Below are 16,760 nucleotides of genomic sequence, written 5' to 3'. Positions count from 1 at the left end.
AGATGCATGAAGGGCACACAAGCCTTCTCAAGTCAAATAGTAAGAGGATTGTGGGATCTACATTTTGAGCACTTTGGATTTTACGAAAAGTAACCAGACACCTTTAGCCCCTGGCAGAGACAGGCAGCTTTAAAGTGGAGGTCAGCTGTAAGCCTTCAGACCTTTTGTAGACCCAGGACAGTTAGTTTACACTGCGGGGGTGACATACGACCACCCCCTCCTCCTGGATTATACATACGCACACGCTTGGGTATGACATCACGGGGTCACGCTTAGTGTCTGGAGAGCCGGGCCTCTGAAGCTTTAGCTAGCAGGGGTCGTGTCCCTGTGGGGGCCGGTGACCGTGTTGGAGTACAGACTGCTTTGTGTATGAAGTGCTTGTTAAGACTCTAAAGGGTGGAATGGGGTGGGGTCAGGGACAGCAATGAGGAGAGGGAGGAAATGCAGGCCTCCGCTCAAAAGCTAAAGACGTCTGAAGTTTAGGAGCTCTCCCACGCCACCAAGTACTGCTGGCAGGGCCGGGCAGAAGGGAAGGAGGGCGATGACATGTGGGGAAACCATGTGGCTTGGCGAGTTAAGAGCAACAGGCCAGAGCTCCACACAATCACACAAGGGAGGGGACAATTAACCGACTGCTGTCAAAACAAGAGCATGTTTCCACGGATAACGGTGCATTCGGGGCTGCAGGTGTGCAGAGTTGTCTGGTCAGCTGACATGCTATTTACTTTCAAACAGGAAGAGCCAAATGAGTGCAGATGAGGGTTCAAGGTAACACACAGCTGGCAGTTTTTAAGGTGGTGGAATGCAGGTGCGCTACAAGAGCAGCAGTGTGCAAGCTGTGTAAGAGAAGGCTAACCCAAACAGATGACATAAAAACGTATGTGAATGTGGGCTCAGAGGCACACCGCAGCGCTGTTTGTATACCAGAGAGGCCTCATTTCTAAAAATATCTGACTTTTATTTAGATTTCATTTTAGAAACAAAACAAATGTGGTTTGAATGTGTTTTAAAGTTAATTGATTTTTAGTCTTATCAATTACAAATGTAAAGAAATTGAAAAAAATCACATCATGGTGCTGGAGATTGGGCATGCCGTATTCAACACACACATTCTTGTTCTCCTGTAGCATGTGTCGGTCTCCTCCTGACAAGGCACATGCTGCTACAGGGCGCTGCCTGTCTGATGTGTCAACATAAGAAATGAGATCATGAGTTTAATGATCCGAGACTGTAGAGGGGAATACTCTCCAGACAGATATCATTCATAATCAGTCATAACCCTGTTCTGGTAGGACTGCGGAAGCAGATAGTTTAAGATAAACATCCAGCTGATGAGAGCGGCAAATTCAGTAGTTTGGAAAATGACTGTGGACTATTTTTGGAGATTGGTTGCATAAAATGTCAGAAAAATAAGGATAATTGCCAGTATCAAGTTCTCATAGAAACAAAAAAAACTAAACGTAGGTTTGATGTAGACTCACCATTTAGCATAATAAGGGTCTGAAATGAAGTTAACTGAAAATGTTTTGTCTGCAACTGTTATCTATGTAGAATGCTTTATAATTGTAAACATTAAGTCGATGGTACCAGAGAGTGTAAATATAGAACACATCACATAACCTTGTTCCCACACATTTTTTGAATCAGGACAAAAAATAATATTTGTAACTGTATGGAAAAGTGACCAACTATGGTGGCATAGATGTAAATGTTTTACATGCTAGAGCCATTCTACCTATACAAATTTGTAAGCTAGCATTTGCTAATTAGCACAAACACAGATTACAGGTGAGGCTGATTTTGGTTAAACCCAATTAATTATTATTTGTTCTATGTTAACTTTGCCTTTGATTGCCTAAAGCAGTCAAGCGCCCGTACTTAAGGACTAGCAGCGTTTACTTGAGTAAGTACACTTAACGCATGTCAACAGTTAGTTTAACTGCTTTCAAAACAATACAGTTGTTAAAGGAAAAGTGATAAAGTGACAAACTGATGTGCCAATAGCTTCCAACTGGAAAATCACCACAACAACAATAACAACAACAACAACTTCAGTCAGTCGTGGGTATGACAGGATTAAGTCTGTCAATATCGTCCTGTGGCAGTGAGGTCATACTGTACATGCCCAGACATGTCTCCTGAAATGAGGTCATCTCTATTATTTCAAAGGTAATCTTGTATTTGACATGGTAGCATGCATGCAGAGGTAAACAGCTGCTAATTTGTAACTTGTGTGAAATTGTGGATGACCTGGGGCTAACATGAGAGGCATGGTTATCAACCAGCATCCTCTGGGGCATGTGTGTTGAAAAAAGAGGGGCCTACATCCCTCAGAATTACTACACTCTAAAATGACTTTGTTAAAGCCAAGTGAGTTCATTCGGGAGTAGTCAAATACATGTTGAATAGCTCCATACAAGGCCAATGGGCGGCAACGTAATAGACATAACAGTGAGTTAAACAATGTGTAAGCTCTTAGAAAACTGGCTTGCAGCTGCTAATACTTTGCCGTGTACATTCATATTTATTTCCCATTGAGATATAGGAGTAGTACACCCAACTTGGGCACAGTTTCACAATACTTCATAACATTTCATTACCTTTAATTGCCCAATAACATTCAAGCTTGTGTCAGCAAATGGTGAAGTGAACCAGAAAGACCTCAATGAATCACTTGGCAATGGGCTTTTGTTCTTGTTGAATCTATTTGGTGCACTGAAACCTTGGGGGCAGCGATGGAGAATCGTTTGTTTTATGCCCTCAATGATCCAGCTGGCACACAAAAGCCTGATAACCAATCTTTCCCTCGTCATCATTTTATCTAACCTAACCGCAGACAGTAGAGTGAATGCACCCCGTCTAATGAGCGGCAATTAACAACGCAACAATGACGGGACAATCCCCCAGGCGGAGGCTGCTTACAGTCAAGTAAATAAAGATAAGCTGTTGTAGATTTGCGATTCTTCACTCAGATGATGGAGAGCTCATTTCATTTTTGTTTACAGAGGGGAAACACGAGCTCAAGCGCCAGCGCAATTCATCACACTCGGCTGGGTTCAGCATTTATCATCTCCAAGAACGGCTTACTTCCCATTTCCACTTTCTGTAAAACAAAAGCCGCTCCGATATAAATTCTAATTTTAACCAGAGCCAAAGCTGCATTTTCCACAATGCTTTGAGACCTTTAAAAACAAAAAACAAGTTCTGTGACTCGGACAAATTGGCAAATTCAGGAAGACAAATGTTTTCAACAGCTTTATTTATAATACTTACATTACTGAATATCCCCTACTGTTTTATGAGGTGGTGCACGTTGTGAGTGAAGGGAGTGGGTTCCTACTACAATGCCTTCTTTTTTTTAGCTATTTACATTGATTGTTGATTGTTGTATGTTAAAATACCATTAAATCTGCTCAAACAATATGAGTGTGTAACATCATCAATGAGTCTTAACACACTAACTGTCATTCAGCAGCTGGTTACAGGCACATGTGAGGTATCTTATCTATGCCCATCATTTACTCATCAATGCATGGTGCCGCTTAAACGTTTTCGAGAAAAGCTTATCTCTTGTCGACTAGAACTAAAAGTTCTGCACGTGTAATTCTAGTTTGTTTCACACTATGTCAGATAGGTGGGTGTTTCCCATAGTTTACAGCCAGTATATGGAAGGTATTTTAGTCTTGTAGTGCTTTGACTTGTTATTTGAAATACCTCAATGCATAAACCTTTCCTAATGGAAACAGTTAAGAGTTATATTAGCGCATGACCCAGTCAAAGTAAGTGGAGGGATTCCAGAGTCCTGCCTCGTACTCAGTGTCTCTGTTTGAGGATCATGTCCACAGCCTGAGCCAGGTCGTCCACAGTGCCGTCAGCCGTCACCGTTGAGTGCCTCTCATCACTGGGCCTAAGGGAGGACAAGCAAAAGCACACACTTAAGGACATGCTGCACGGGAAATAACAGGAACAACACAAGGCTCGATCAGCAAGAAGCAACAATTTGATGGTATCAGCCTCATTTACAATACTGAATGTTCCAACTGAAAAAGAGTACGAGGACACGGTGGTCTAAGAAGATTCAGGAAACGCTTAAACATAAACCAAGCAGACTCACACCCAAAGGCTGTTTAAGCTTCAGGGGAAGGTTTTAGTAAGAGATGGGGTCTATGATAAGATCACGAGAGCTCCCTTATGATCGCCAACATACTGAAGTTAAAAGTTCAGGGATTATTCTTGCTTTCTGGATATCTTTAGGAGGTGTCTGTGCAGCTGCTTGCCAAAAGTCCCTGCAGGGTAGTGCATGCTTTTCGCCTCGATCACCACAGTGTTCCAGACCTTTCTAATATATCTGCAGGCAACTTAAACAGGCCAACTGGGGACTTTAATGGGAACTGCTAATTCCAAAAGTACCCAATTGCTTAAAATAAAACCATAAAAATAATTTGAAGACTCAGGCCAATGGTTTCCAACCTTGCGGTGGGAATCAGAAAGCATGCAGTTGCAGGATAGAGTTCATCTAAACTTTTTTAAGAGAGAGAGAGAAACATAGTTTTGCTACACAAATTAAGTTTGTTTTAATTTGTCAAGTAATGGCTAGGCTCTAGGTATGGCAATGTTGGTTTTCTGTTTGTCCACCACTTTGGTCCAGACTGAAATACTTCCACAACTATTTGATGGATTGCAATGCAATGCAATGCCATTAAACATACATTAGCATAGAAGTCATAAGCCAGAAACAACCAACCAATCATCATAATTTCTCCTAAATGGTTAAAAATCTGTAGGAGGCATCAGGCGGCCTTGCCTAGTCCCCCCTGGCCACGGCCATTGTTTGGTCCCGGGCCAGTGATGGATGCAGATATGGCTGTTTAATCAGCTGGTAGGGGAAATGTGATCCATTTGGCCTGGCACCAGGCCCAAGCATTCAGTACTCTTTTCCTCCCCATCACATCAAAAGACAGAGACGCCCCGTCCATTCAACTGCAGCACTGCCCAGGACTCCTGCTCNCGGTTTCCCGCTGAGAACCATGGCCTCAGATTTGGAGGTGCTGATCCTCACCTTCAGCACTCACTGGATCGGTTCGCAACCGAGTGTGAAGCGGCTGGGATGAGGATCAGCACCTCCAAATCTGAGGCCATGGTTCTCAGCGGGAAACCGATGGACTGTCCACTCCAAGTAGGGAATGAGTCCTTACCCCAGTGAAGGAGTTCAAGTATCTCGGGGTCTTGTTCTCGAGTGAGGGAACAATGGAGCGTGAGATGGGTTGGAGAATCGGAGCAGCGGGAGCGGTACTGCAGTCGCTTTACCGCACCGTTGTGACGAAAAGGGAGCTGAGCCAGAAGGCAAAGCTCTCTGTCTACCGCGCCATTTTCGTTCCTACCCTCACCTATGGTCATGAAGGATGGGTCATGACCGAAAGAACGAGATCGCGGGTACAAGCGGCCGAGATGGGTTTTCTCCGCAGGGTGGCTGGTGTCTCCCTTAGGGATAAGGTGAGAAGTTCGGTCATCCGGGAGGGACTCGGAGTTGAACCGCTCCTCCTTCGCGTCGAAAGGAGCCAGTTGAGGTGGTTCGGGCACCTAGTTATGATGCCACCTGGGCGCCTCCCTAGGGAGGTGTTCCAGGCACGTCCAGCTGGGAAGAGACCAAGGGGTAGACCTAGGACCAGGTGGAGGGATTATATCTCTTCGCTGGCCTGGGAGCGCCTTGGGATCCCCCAGTCAGAGCTGGTTGATGTGGCCAGGGAAAAGAAAGTTTGGGGCTCTCTGCTGGAACTGCTACCTCCGCGACCCGACCACGGATAAGCGGGAGAAGATGGATGGATGGATGGATGGATGGAACGATGCGACCACTATTTGGAATCGGTTGGGTATCTCTATGCTTCTGCAGGCCGATAACTCTTTATCTGGGTCAGGGCAGCAACACACATGACAACTGACTAGTCTAATCTCTGAGAAGGGGAAGAACGTCGCTCTTAGAAAAGGCTTTCCATCACACGCAAACAGGTCTGCAGTGACAGCAGCCTTCCTAAAAGTCAACAAAATGCTGCATTGGGCGAGCTGATGGCTCCCCACACTTCCTTTGTGGTCACCACAAGCCTTTCAACCATCTCTACTTTGTCGTGTCAGAAATAACAAACCATCACGCGGCCTAAAGAAGCGATAGATAGGAGAGGGGAGGAAACCGCAGTGGCGAGAGGGTCGGGTATAAAACGGAGGCCTGCTTTAGAGTCAGGTTAACTTTCAGATCCTGAACAGACCCTAATCTATTTTCTGTATAGAATAAGACAGAAGAGTAGTATATTTTAAATGGCAATTTTCTAAGACTTACAAATGGCGGTCAAGTCTAGTAAGACTGTCAGCATAGCCTTTAAAATAAGGGTCTAAACTGTAGTCACCCATGAAAGCTCTGTCTCCCCAATTAGAGCAGCTTTTCCATACATTGCTCGGACTGTAATCCCAAAGGTTAGGCCAACATTACATAAGGATTTGGCAGCTTTGTGTCTGACTGACAATTAGAGCTAATACTAATCCATGTTATAGCACTTGGACAGCTGGTGGAAAACAACACGCTGGAAAGCATTGTTGCACCTTGTATTGGCTACCGAGGAACGCATTTGTGAACAATCTATTCCCAGGATGTGTTTAAAATGTTGAATGAGGCTTTATTCTGTGTAAAAGCTTAACATAAAGACTTAATAACTCTTTGAATTTTCAGACATCTTCCTTAGATATTCCTGCATAAATTGGCAGCCGGATATGTGTCCTGCTCTCAACAATTCCTGGATTGTGGCCCTCTCTCTGTAACCCGAGCATCTGCTGAGCACCTGAGACGGCCCGACTGGAAACCTAACTGAGGGATTTGTGCTGCTCTTCATCACCATGCCACTTGTCAAAGGAATGCTGGGTAAAATCTTAGCTGTCCCCTCCCACAGAAAGATTTCCTAGTTCTTAGCATTGATGGCTTGTACAGAATATCTGTTTGGACTCATGTTTGAACAGTTCCTCGTGTAATAAAGCTGGGTGTGTTTTCAGAGCATATAATAAAAAGGCAGACAGACATGCAGGACCCATGAAGACTGGATAATCAACTGACAAATTGGCAAACCAGTTCTTCTTTCTTTGTGCGGCACTGTGCATAATTTCCACTGTGAAAATGTGAGGTTTTTGAAACCCTAAACTTTCTTTGTTGGTGCCGTCATTAATTAAGTGCCACAAAGGGCAGGTGCCACCAAGCTTTGCCACGGCTGACTGACTGAAAGAAATGTATGAAACTCATTGTAAGGTGGAGGCTAGCCCCCAGCTGTCTGCATGTTCACAGACATTAGGCTATGTCAAACAGGAGGCACACTCTACATTTAAAGCAGTGAGTGAATAGTCAGAAATGAGCATAGCTGGGAGCCTTCAATAGTAGTTATCAGGCTCTGTTGAGGGCCTGGGGTACAGCCAAGGTCTCACAAGCATGCAGCTGCCCACTTACCATAAACACAAAGGCTCAGCATGGCTATGCATGGCAGCCAAGGAGGCCTACGTTTTAAAGCAAGCCTGCTGTTTAATCATCTCATACATAATCACTTGCACTGTATACATTTGTCCAGAACAACAGCTTTGTTGAGCTCTGTAATCGAGGCTTTCAACAAACCTGTCCAAGTTTGAGAGAAATGTTGTCAACTTGAATGTGAGGTCTAGCAAAGTCTCTTAATTACAAAGGGTAAGACACACAACACTCCTATGTTATCACAGCAGAATAACACTGCATGTTAATAAACCCACATGAGAATAAATCATATCTAGTGGAGGCAGCCCTATTAACTTTCAATCAAAGTTAAGAGCAGAGGGGAAAGAGCACGCTTGAGTTTACCATGCAGGAATTTATCCATCCCCCACTCTGCATTTCAACTGACCAGATACATGAAACAACATGAGAAAGCCAAGGCATTAACTATTTTCCAGATTGTGATTGATTAATGCAATAACAGTGGCATTACACAACAGGATCTTGAAGAGCATTAACATTGTGTTAACATGTTTTCAGTGACATGGACACGGACAAATGAATCATCTGCAAGCTCTTAGAAGCAGCCTCTTTCGTACTTGAGCTAAAAAGTGTTCAACTGTTTTTCAGATGAGCCTGCCAACCCTCCAGGTGGATGGCTCTCAGTTTCACAAGAAAAGGCCCTGAAAAATGAGCTTGTCCAAGTAACCAGCACAAACAGTCCCTCTCAAACCCCTTTTCCAAAATCCCTCATGAAAGGGAAATGAGTTTGGCAAAGAAATTGGTGTGACGGGAGCTCACAGAATGTTACACACAGGCTACAGAGCAAACAGGATTTTGAACTCGACAGAAAGGCCACGAGCAACAGATGATAAAATATGAAATGCACATGCTGAAAAAAGTAAAATGGCGCTTCTGTACTTTTAAAGTTGTTATCCTCTTTATTCTTCTTAAAACCTATAATAAATGTATGTTGAAGCCACTTATAAACATTAGCAGTCATGTATTGCCATGGGACACTGAGAAGTTCCAGTTTAACAACAACTTTAACTCTAGTGTTTATGATCCCACTTAAATTGCAGAATCGGTTGGATTGCATGTCAGCCAAGTCTGTGTTCATACCTGAGGGGAAGGTTGGCTAGATAAGGGTAAGACAACAACATTCCACTGCAATGGGAAAAACTGTAACATACAAGAAAAGGGTCCTGAGGGAGTCCCAAATGATAAATAATGTGGTGTCAAATATAAAGGCCCTGTGGCTTTTATACAAATCTATAAAAAACATATGACAGATGTGCAGCCTATCTTGCCATGTGTGAGTGAAAACCCAGTTTGATAGTTAAATTACCTTTTGAATGCTGTACACATATATCTCTTTACAAACTTCATGCAACTCTTGCCAACAAATAATCAGATTGAGTTCAAATTGACTTTCAGATGTCAAACAAATTAAGCATACTTTCTGAGTTTACATTAAGACAGAAAATGGATGAGACCAGGGATCATTTGATTTGAACACACTGAATATGTATGGACATGTCTGAGCTTCACCCACACGTATTGACACTTGTGTTATTAACCGTCCCTCATACCCCAATCGCATTATGACTTTAACAATCTATGAATGGTAATACACACATTATAACAAGTAGGAAAACGCGACAAATATTAATTTTAAGCTGAATTCATATAATTAAGATCCCAGACAAGACAAAAGGGACATGGTAAAGGCTGTACATGAGGAAAAGTGCTATGCTAACTACTTGCAGCTATGTTAAGTTTCGACTACTTTTTATCTCGTCGCTTTTCAATTTGTCAGCATAAAAATAACTTTTCGTGTAAAAGTTACACTTTTAAATCACAAGGGAGCATCACACTTTACAAACCAGATACAGTTCCTAAATTAGCTAGCATAGGAACTTTATTATTTGACCAAAAAGTACCACTCACAAGCATCACGGTGAGCGCCTCGTATCCCAAACAGCACCGGGCAGCTGGTTAGTTTCTCTGGAGCATGTTGAGTTTTGTTTTAGCAGAAAACTAAAACAAGGCGTCAGGCAGGAAGCAAGACGAGCAGTTCACTTCACGTCCTGCTCCAGGCAGCTCCTGCAAACTACAACATTGCCCCAGTGCACTACTGTCCAACATTGCACGCTAATGAGGCTGTGACAACATACACGAGCCATACCACTTTTGACACGGGAGAGGGGTGTCCGATAAGTTATTTGTGCCACCAAATCTTTAAGTTTCCTTGTTCATTATTTGTGTTATTCGAAAGTTTTAAGCATCTGTCAAAAACTTCTGGTTTTAGGAAGTAACACGATAATCTATTTTAGACGTGTTGTTACAATAACGCCCCTGCTCCTAAAACTAGTGGTCGGATCCACCCTCTAGTAATGAAAAGTAATCAGAGTTTGAGCTGAGCATAGACAAGGCACTTTCACAATATACGGTGTAACATGATAACCTGCCAACTGTGTGTGACTTAAAGAGGAAGATGTTTGATATAATGTATACATAGACAGTTCCCCGTCGTAAAACTTCCTGTATAATAAGGGTTTGTCCTAAATAAATACAGTTATTACCAACACATGTTTTCCTCTGGCTTTATCATGTACTTTGCTATTATTAAACCATACAGGTTAAGCTGTCTCTATTCATAATATGAAACAGGTGTATATGGTCAACTGCATTATAGCACTATCAGGACTAAACTGGTCTTTGAAAGCCAGGCCTGTATAATGTTCTGATTTCCTTTCCTCATTTGAACATGTTTTAGCAGTCCTGAATAGTTAAACCACTATTTACTTTTCTATCTTCTTTATTATCTAGCAACACCACCCTTTCCAATATAGCTTGTTCACATGTGATTGCTTTTTATTTGTTTACCTTTCTATGTGTGTGGACACTGTTTACTTTGTGTGCCACTGACAGCTGGAGGCAAAAAAGCGTTAAACTTGATGAACCTCCGAAAATTGACATAAGCCCATGACAATTACTGCACAAAAGGGAAGCAGCTGGATATTATTGTACCGTTGCCAAACGCTGCACTAGTAAAAAGCTCAACAATTTAGTATTCCTATCCTATCACATCACATGAAGTTAGTTAATTTATTTGTGGGGGCCTCTGAGGGGTGGGGAGCTAAGGCTCACCCCTGGCACACACTATTGTTAATCAAGGAGTAACATCTGTTGTGTGCCACTAATCTCTCCAGACTGTCGGACTGTACTCCTCGGTTTTAGACTGTCTGCCTTTTGTGTTGAAGGGCACAGAGGGGTTTGGGGGTGACACATTTTAGTTTTTTTACAAAAAACTCTTCCTTAGCAGTCTTCAACATGAGCTTTTAAGCAAAGCAATGCACATGTTGCATGATGTGTATGCACAGATGAAAAACAGACGACTGAATCAGATCATTGTAAGAATTAGGAGTCCTGCAAATCAACAAGTTTGGCAGTGTGTGTTGTGAATGGCAAAACCATAGGGGGCAGTATGCACCAATCATACTGAACTGAAAAATAATAGTTTCTAAATGTTTGAGAATTAACAGCACTTGGTTTTGGTGTTTTGGTTATTTTTCTTTGACTTTGTGACTGTAGCTAGCATATGGTGAACAGTAAATGGAAAAGGGAGACAGCTTCCAACTCCCAGTACTGGACCCCATGCAGCATGCTGTATGCCATCTGTGGTTCACACTGGCCTCAGACAGATGGCTTAAGGACTCCTGTTACAGGAGCCTTGGCCTCTCAACTTTAATGAACAGATAATCCTTTCCATGCCTGACAAATTCTCAATTTGATCATTTAAGTTTTCTTTCAGAATTTCAAACAGATGCAGTTAAAACGTTTAACTATGTTCAAACTGTGCCACACATTAGTTCCAAGGCTGAATTGGAAGTACATCTATGCAGTGTTTTTAGTTTGTTATTCCTAGAAACCATAAACTTTTATTAGTGAGCACAGTCCCAACTACACAGTCTGCTTAGAAAGACTTTCGTTTGACAGAGGATGACACTTGAGAAGAAGAAAAACACTGACACCACTTGTCAAAATGCAGAAGTACATGCACTCTTTTGTCTCAGTGGGGGATACTGTAACTACAGTCACACAAAGAGAGCATATGGCTTTCATGGAACCCCATTTCAATTTCACTGCTTCTCATCTTGCCCTCTAATCCTCGCCTATAATGTTTATAGCCAAGTTAATTGAACTGGCACATCCCTGTGGGTTTGGAGATGCCTTCTAAGAAGCTCTAAATCAGTGTTTTTGCCAAAGCATGCACATCGCTAAAAGCTCTGCAGCTGTTCTTCCAGTAATGGTTCATCATGAGTGACTGTGTGGCTGAGGCATTCAGAAAGAGAGACGTTGAGCTACGTTTAATTGATTAGTCATAGTCATTTGATGTTTAAATTATGAAATAACGTAACTTATTATCTCAGATCAGCCAACTTTTTACAAATGGTTTTGCCATTCACAACACACACTTTGAATTCTGTATGTGGGAACATGTAGGATGTTAGGTGAACTTAATAATAAAGTGGTCATTATTCAGTCTGTTTATGAACAATAGCAGAAGTGATTATGATAGAATAATACACTTTATTTTATAGCACATTTCAAACTTATTCACAAGTGCTTTCAAATAAAACCTGAAATAAATGTAAACAGAGAATGATATTAACTAAAAGCAGGAAATTAAGCACATAAAACTAGTGTAAAATAAACAAAATGTTATTAAACGTAAATAAAATCACAGAAAAGCAGTTCTTTATTTATGTATCTGCCTCTTGGAAAGACCAGAGTATGCCCAGTGTACACATTAAAGAAAAACAAAAACTAGCAATACCACAGTGAAAACATCAAGTCCTGCATTAGAAAACATTATTCTTAGCAAAAAAGAAAAAAATGTAAATAATTACAATTGCCACTGTAAGTGTATAACATTATTCTTAAATCATAGAACTATTATCAACGCATTTACATATTATATAAAAATCCTGTTAATATTGTATTTACAATATAACTTTCATGTTAAGATGTAACCATTCATAAATCAAAATGATGCAGAGAAGCTAATTCATGCTTTTATATCTAGCCGACTAGACTACTACAATGCACTATTCACTGGTCTCCCCAAGAAAGCTATTGGAAGACTCCAGCTCATTCAAAACTCTGCAGCTAGACTACTAACGAATACCAAAAGGAGGGAACGCATTAGTCCTGTCTTAGCTACTCTACACTGGCTTCCTGTAACTTTTAGAATTGATTTTAAGGTGCTTCTCCTCATATACAAAGCTCTAAATGGACAAGGACCCAGCTACATTGCTGACTCTCTAATAAACTACACACCCGCCAGAACACTGCGATCATCAGATGCAGGTCTATTAGAGGTCACCAGAAAGAGTCATAAGAAGATCGGTGAAGCAGCCTTTGTAAACTACGCCCCAAAACTGTGGAACACGTTACCAAACAATATTAGGGAAGCCAATACGTTAGGCATTTTTAAAAGGCAGCTTAAAACCTCTTCATCTCTTTACCAAAGCATTTTACTGATTTTACACTATTATACTGCACTATTCTCTGTGATTGACATTGCACTATTTCTCTATGTTTTATTCTCCATGTTTTTATTTTAAATTATTTTATCCCACTTTATGCTTTGCTCTTGCTGCTTGTTTATTTCTTAATGATGTAAAGCAATTTGAACTGCAATCCCCTGTATGAAAGGTGCTATATAAATAAAGTTATTATGTATCTTGATCTTTTACTTAAACCTAACTAGCGGCACAACAATGTAATGTATATTACATTCATGGATTGTTAGTACAGCTGTAAAAAAATAAAATAATGAATACAATTGTTCCAGTACTATGCATAAGCACACACTTTCTGCTCACTGGTGTTTACCTAAGACCTAGGACATTTGAAGAGCTCTTTTTCTGAAATGTGGCCCGACCGCATTCTAAGTAACAAAGAGCACATTATCTTGAGGACAGTAATTGGTCTTCACTTCACTACGATTTATTGACGAACAGTTGCTGTGAAATCAGTCGGTTGATTTCCTTTAATAGAGTAAAAACAATTTTTTTTTACCGCTACAGGAAGTGTATTTTTGGGGAAAATTTCAAGTTGATGTGTACAATCTGTTTTTGTACCATTTTGTTCATAGTGCCGTTTTTTTAAACAGTACAGTCATGTTCAAAGATAAATATCAATACAAAATATTGTACTTGTTATCAGTGCAATGTGTAACGTGAGTAACCGATTCATAAACTGAAATAAAAAGAAATCTAAAAATACATTACATATTTTTTACGTTCCGCATATTCTTTCCCCAAATGTGCTCTCACATAGATTTTTTCAAAAACAGCAGATAAATAAATCCGTTTTAAGAACATTTACATTCACTAATACTGGCCAGATTGCATCGTTTTTTTGGATCCCTCTCCTTGAGAATCCACTGTTTGATTCTCCATGTGCGCCTGCACCGACCTCCACAGGGCCCTGATGTTCCCCTCGCCAAAACCTGTGGCCCCTCTTCTCTCTATCAGCTCGAGGAAGAAGGTATCCTCTGCAAAGAGTGGCTTGGTGAACAGCTGGAGGAGGTGTCTGGAAACAGAAAATACCAAGGTAAGGACAACCTGTTTCACTGGGTCACCGAAGATACTGAAAAATGACCTTGTTGACCTGATAATGTATACAAGAAATTACTTAAAATGTGATGCATGGGCTATTTAGAGTAGCAAGATGGCCTCTCACCTTTTCTTCTCACTGGATGTTCTCTGTGGTATCCTGGCACAGGTCCGTGTCCAGTAGAATGCCATTCTGCGCCAGCAACTGGGGACTGTGACCCGCCTCCTCAATCTCCTGCTGTTTTCCAACCTGTCACACCACACAAGATATGTAGAGCAGTTGATAACTAGCATAGAAGATGACAAATATGCAAATATAACCAGTATATGTTACAGTCCATTACAAAAAAAGCGATAATCAGAAAGTGCTTTTAAAAAAACACCAAGTAGGAAAATCAAACAGAAACCCCACAGATAAACCCAGATAAACAATTTGTATTTACTATTATTCAAAGTCAGGCTTGCAGTCGGACTTAAAGATGTTGAAGACTACCAACATTCTAATCTCTAAACCTGCTGTCTACTGGTAAAAAGGTATGCTGCCGGTTATTGGTGCTTTAAAAATTGGACTTGGTGTGTTTAAATGTTAGAGTTGCAAATGTATAAGCCGGTACCGCTCTGCAAATTAATATTTTAAAGGCCACCCTAAACTATCTTGTGTGTGTGTAATTTTTATTTGATTACAACATTATAATTTTCCGACTTGTTGAATAAAACGTGGCCAATTTCTTGCATTTATCATGTCAGTATTAGCTTATTTGTTATGGCAAATATGGGATTGTGCAGTTCTGTAAAAGTCAGTCATACCTCCGTGTAGGGCTGTGCAATTTATCGTATTTTAAATCGCAATTACGATTTTGGCCTGCCACAATTACAAAATCGATTATTTTGCTTGGCTAGGTTGTGACAGTGCACTGCAACATATTTGATCTAATTTATTTGTATTTATCATATTTATATATGTTTAGTAGCTTGGTATTTATTATTTTTGATATTATTTATTTAAATATATATGTATCATTTATTTTAGTATTGGTTTTTCAGTTGAATTATACGCTCAGGGTAATCAACAGTTAAAAAGAGACTGTTCAAATTATTATTTGTATTTGTTTTAAAGTTCAATACATGGATGTTTTCAAAGTCAATGAATAATCGTATTTAATAATCATGATATCAATTATTGACCAAAATAATCGTGATTATGATTTTTGCCATAATCGAGCAGCCCTACCTCCGTGTAGTAGGCATCAGGAGGGGAGAAGAACTGGACCCCAGCATGAGCCATTGCCTGTGCACTGGAAACAATGTCCTTTGTGTACAGCCCAATGTGCTGGATCCCAGGGGCCCCATGCTGCTCCAAGAAGGTGTCAACCTGATTCTTGCCTGAAAAAGGTACAAGCAAACAGTAATGCAGTTGTTTTAATCTTAGAAATTATAGTAGAATTCAATTAATTGAAGATAATAATATTATTACCTTGTCCGGGCAGTGATTCTGCAATGACGAACTTGCAGTCAGGCTCTTTTTTGTCCACCGAGGGGAGAGTGATACCTGCTTCGCTGCATTTCCAGTACTCCATGGCGGTAAGGCGTAGTCCAACGTCCTTGTGGTTCACTACAAAACCTTCATCCACATCTTCATCACTACTCAGAAGCACAGTACTATGTATTACTTCTTACTTTCTTACTCAAACATATATAACACAGCAGTATAGTATGTCTTGAATGCTCACCTTTTAATGAAAAACCTCTGGAAACCAAAGAGCTTCTCATACCAGCTCATGACCTGGTGGGTTGATTTCTTGGGACAGACATAAGTTATGTGATCAAAATGTGTGATTGGACAAGACAGGTCCTCCTCTGGCAAGCAGTCCTTTTCAATGACATCAAAGCCTGGCAGGAAGCTCCCCTTGTATTTAGTCCTGTCAATAAGTGTGTGGCACACATTCCCCACAATAGATTTAACCACAGAGTATGTGACAGGACCCCTCTCGTCCTGAACTGTCGTGGGGGGCACCATGAAATTGCAGCCCAGATTGCGAAGAGTACTGAATGACCTTTCCACATCCTCCACCTCGAAACACACATTGCTCACAGAATCCACCGGGTAATGTGGGCTGACATCGTAGAGACATTTTATAGAGTTATCCCGGTCGTTTTTCCCCACGTTGACAGGGTGTGGATCAAATGCATCTGTAAGGCGTAGCTCTTCATTCAAACTCACACCGCTCTGGTTTTGTCTCTCATTCACGATGAAAACAGCCGCTCCTTTTCTGAAAGCAAGCTGCCTGGACGTGTCCGTAAGTCTGGTGGCAAACAAACTAAACTTGAATTTAGAAACAAGGTCGCCAGCTACTTTTTCCGCGTTAGAAACGTGGAGCGAGATGTGGTGCAGCCGTTTCAAGAGAGCTGCCATGTTTTGGATGTGACGTTTTGGATGGCGTCATACATATGTAACTGTAGTAGGCGTGTCCACTTCACTGTCTTATTACTGCGATATTCATTTAGGAAACTGTACACTTTTAAACGTAATAATTGTCTAATATGTTCCCACTTTTTTTCCTGTTTTCCTACAGTTGTTGCAATGTACTTGAAGTCTCAGAATAAATCAGCTGACAGGAAGTAAACATTGATCTATT

General features: G+C 41.1%; 1 protein-coding gene across 2 annotated transcripts; it reads right to left on the bottom strand.

Moving 5' to 3' along the window:
• Positions 1 to 12,277: 12,277 nt before the first annotated feature.
• hpdl (4-hydroxyphenylpyruvate dioxygenase-like) lies at positions 12,278 to 16,537 on the bottom strand. 2 transcript variants are annotated; one of them, XM_010767202.1, is made up of 5 exons: positions 15,855 to 16,537; positions 15,599 to 15,765; positions 15,356 to 15,507; positions 14,265 to 14,374; positions 12,278 to 14,101 (listed from the first exon to the last, which is right to left on the bottom strand). In XM_010767202.1, exons 1-5 carry the CDS (start codon positions 16,535 to 16,537, stop codon positions 13,900 to 13,902), a joined length of 1,314 nt encoding a protein of 437 aa, XP_010765504.1. In that variant the 3' UTR covers positions 12,278 to 13,899. The 2 variants fall into 2 exon arrangements, with proteins under 2 accessions (XP_010765504.1, XP_010765503.1); XM_010767201.1 differs by having other exon boundaries at positions 14,011 to 14,101; positions 14,252 to 14,374.
• Between the last annotated feature and the right edge of the window lie 223 nt (positions 16,538 to 16,760).

Source organism: Notothenia coriiceps, unplaced genomic scaffold (genome assembly GCF_000735185.1).
Source record: "Notothenia coriiceps isolate Sejong01 unplaced genomic scaffold, NC01 NC01_scaffold00004100, whole genome shotgun sequence".
NCBI classification, from domain to species: Eukaryota; Metazoa; Chordata; class Actinopteri; order Perciformes; family Nototheniidae; genus Notothenia; species Notothenia coriiceps.
The sequence above is the reverse complement of the archived record's forward strand: the minus strand, read 5'-3'. Positions and strand labels throughout refer to the sequence as shown.

Coding starts and splice junctions, on each gene's coding strand:
- hpdl (XM_010767202.1), bottom strand. CDS start 16,537: ATGGCAGCTCTCTTGAAACGGCTGCACCACATCTCGCTCCACGTTTCT. Junction 15,766..15,854: donor CAGAGGTTTTTCATTAAAAG/GTGAGCATTCAA, acceptor GCTTCTGAGTAG/TGATGAAGATGTGGATGAAG. Junction 14,102..14,264: donor GATACCACAGAGAACATCCA/GTGAGAAGAAAA, acceptor TTCTGTTTCCAG/ACACCTCCTCCAGCTGTTCA.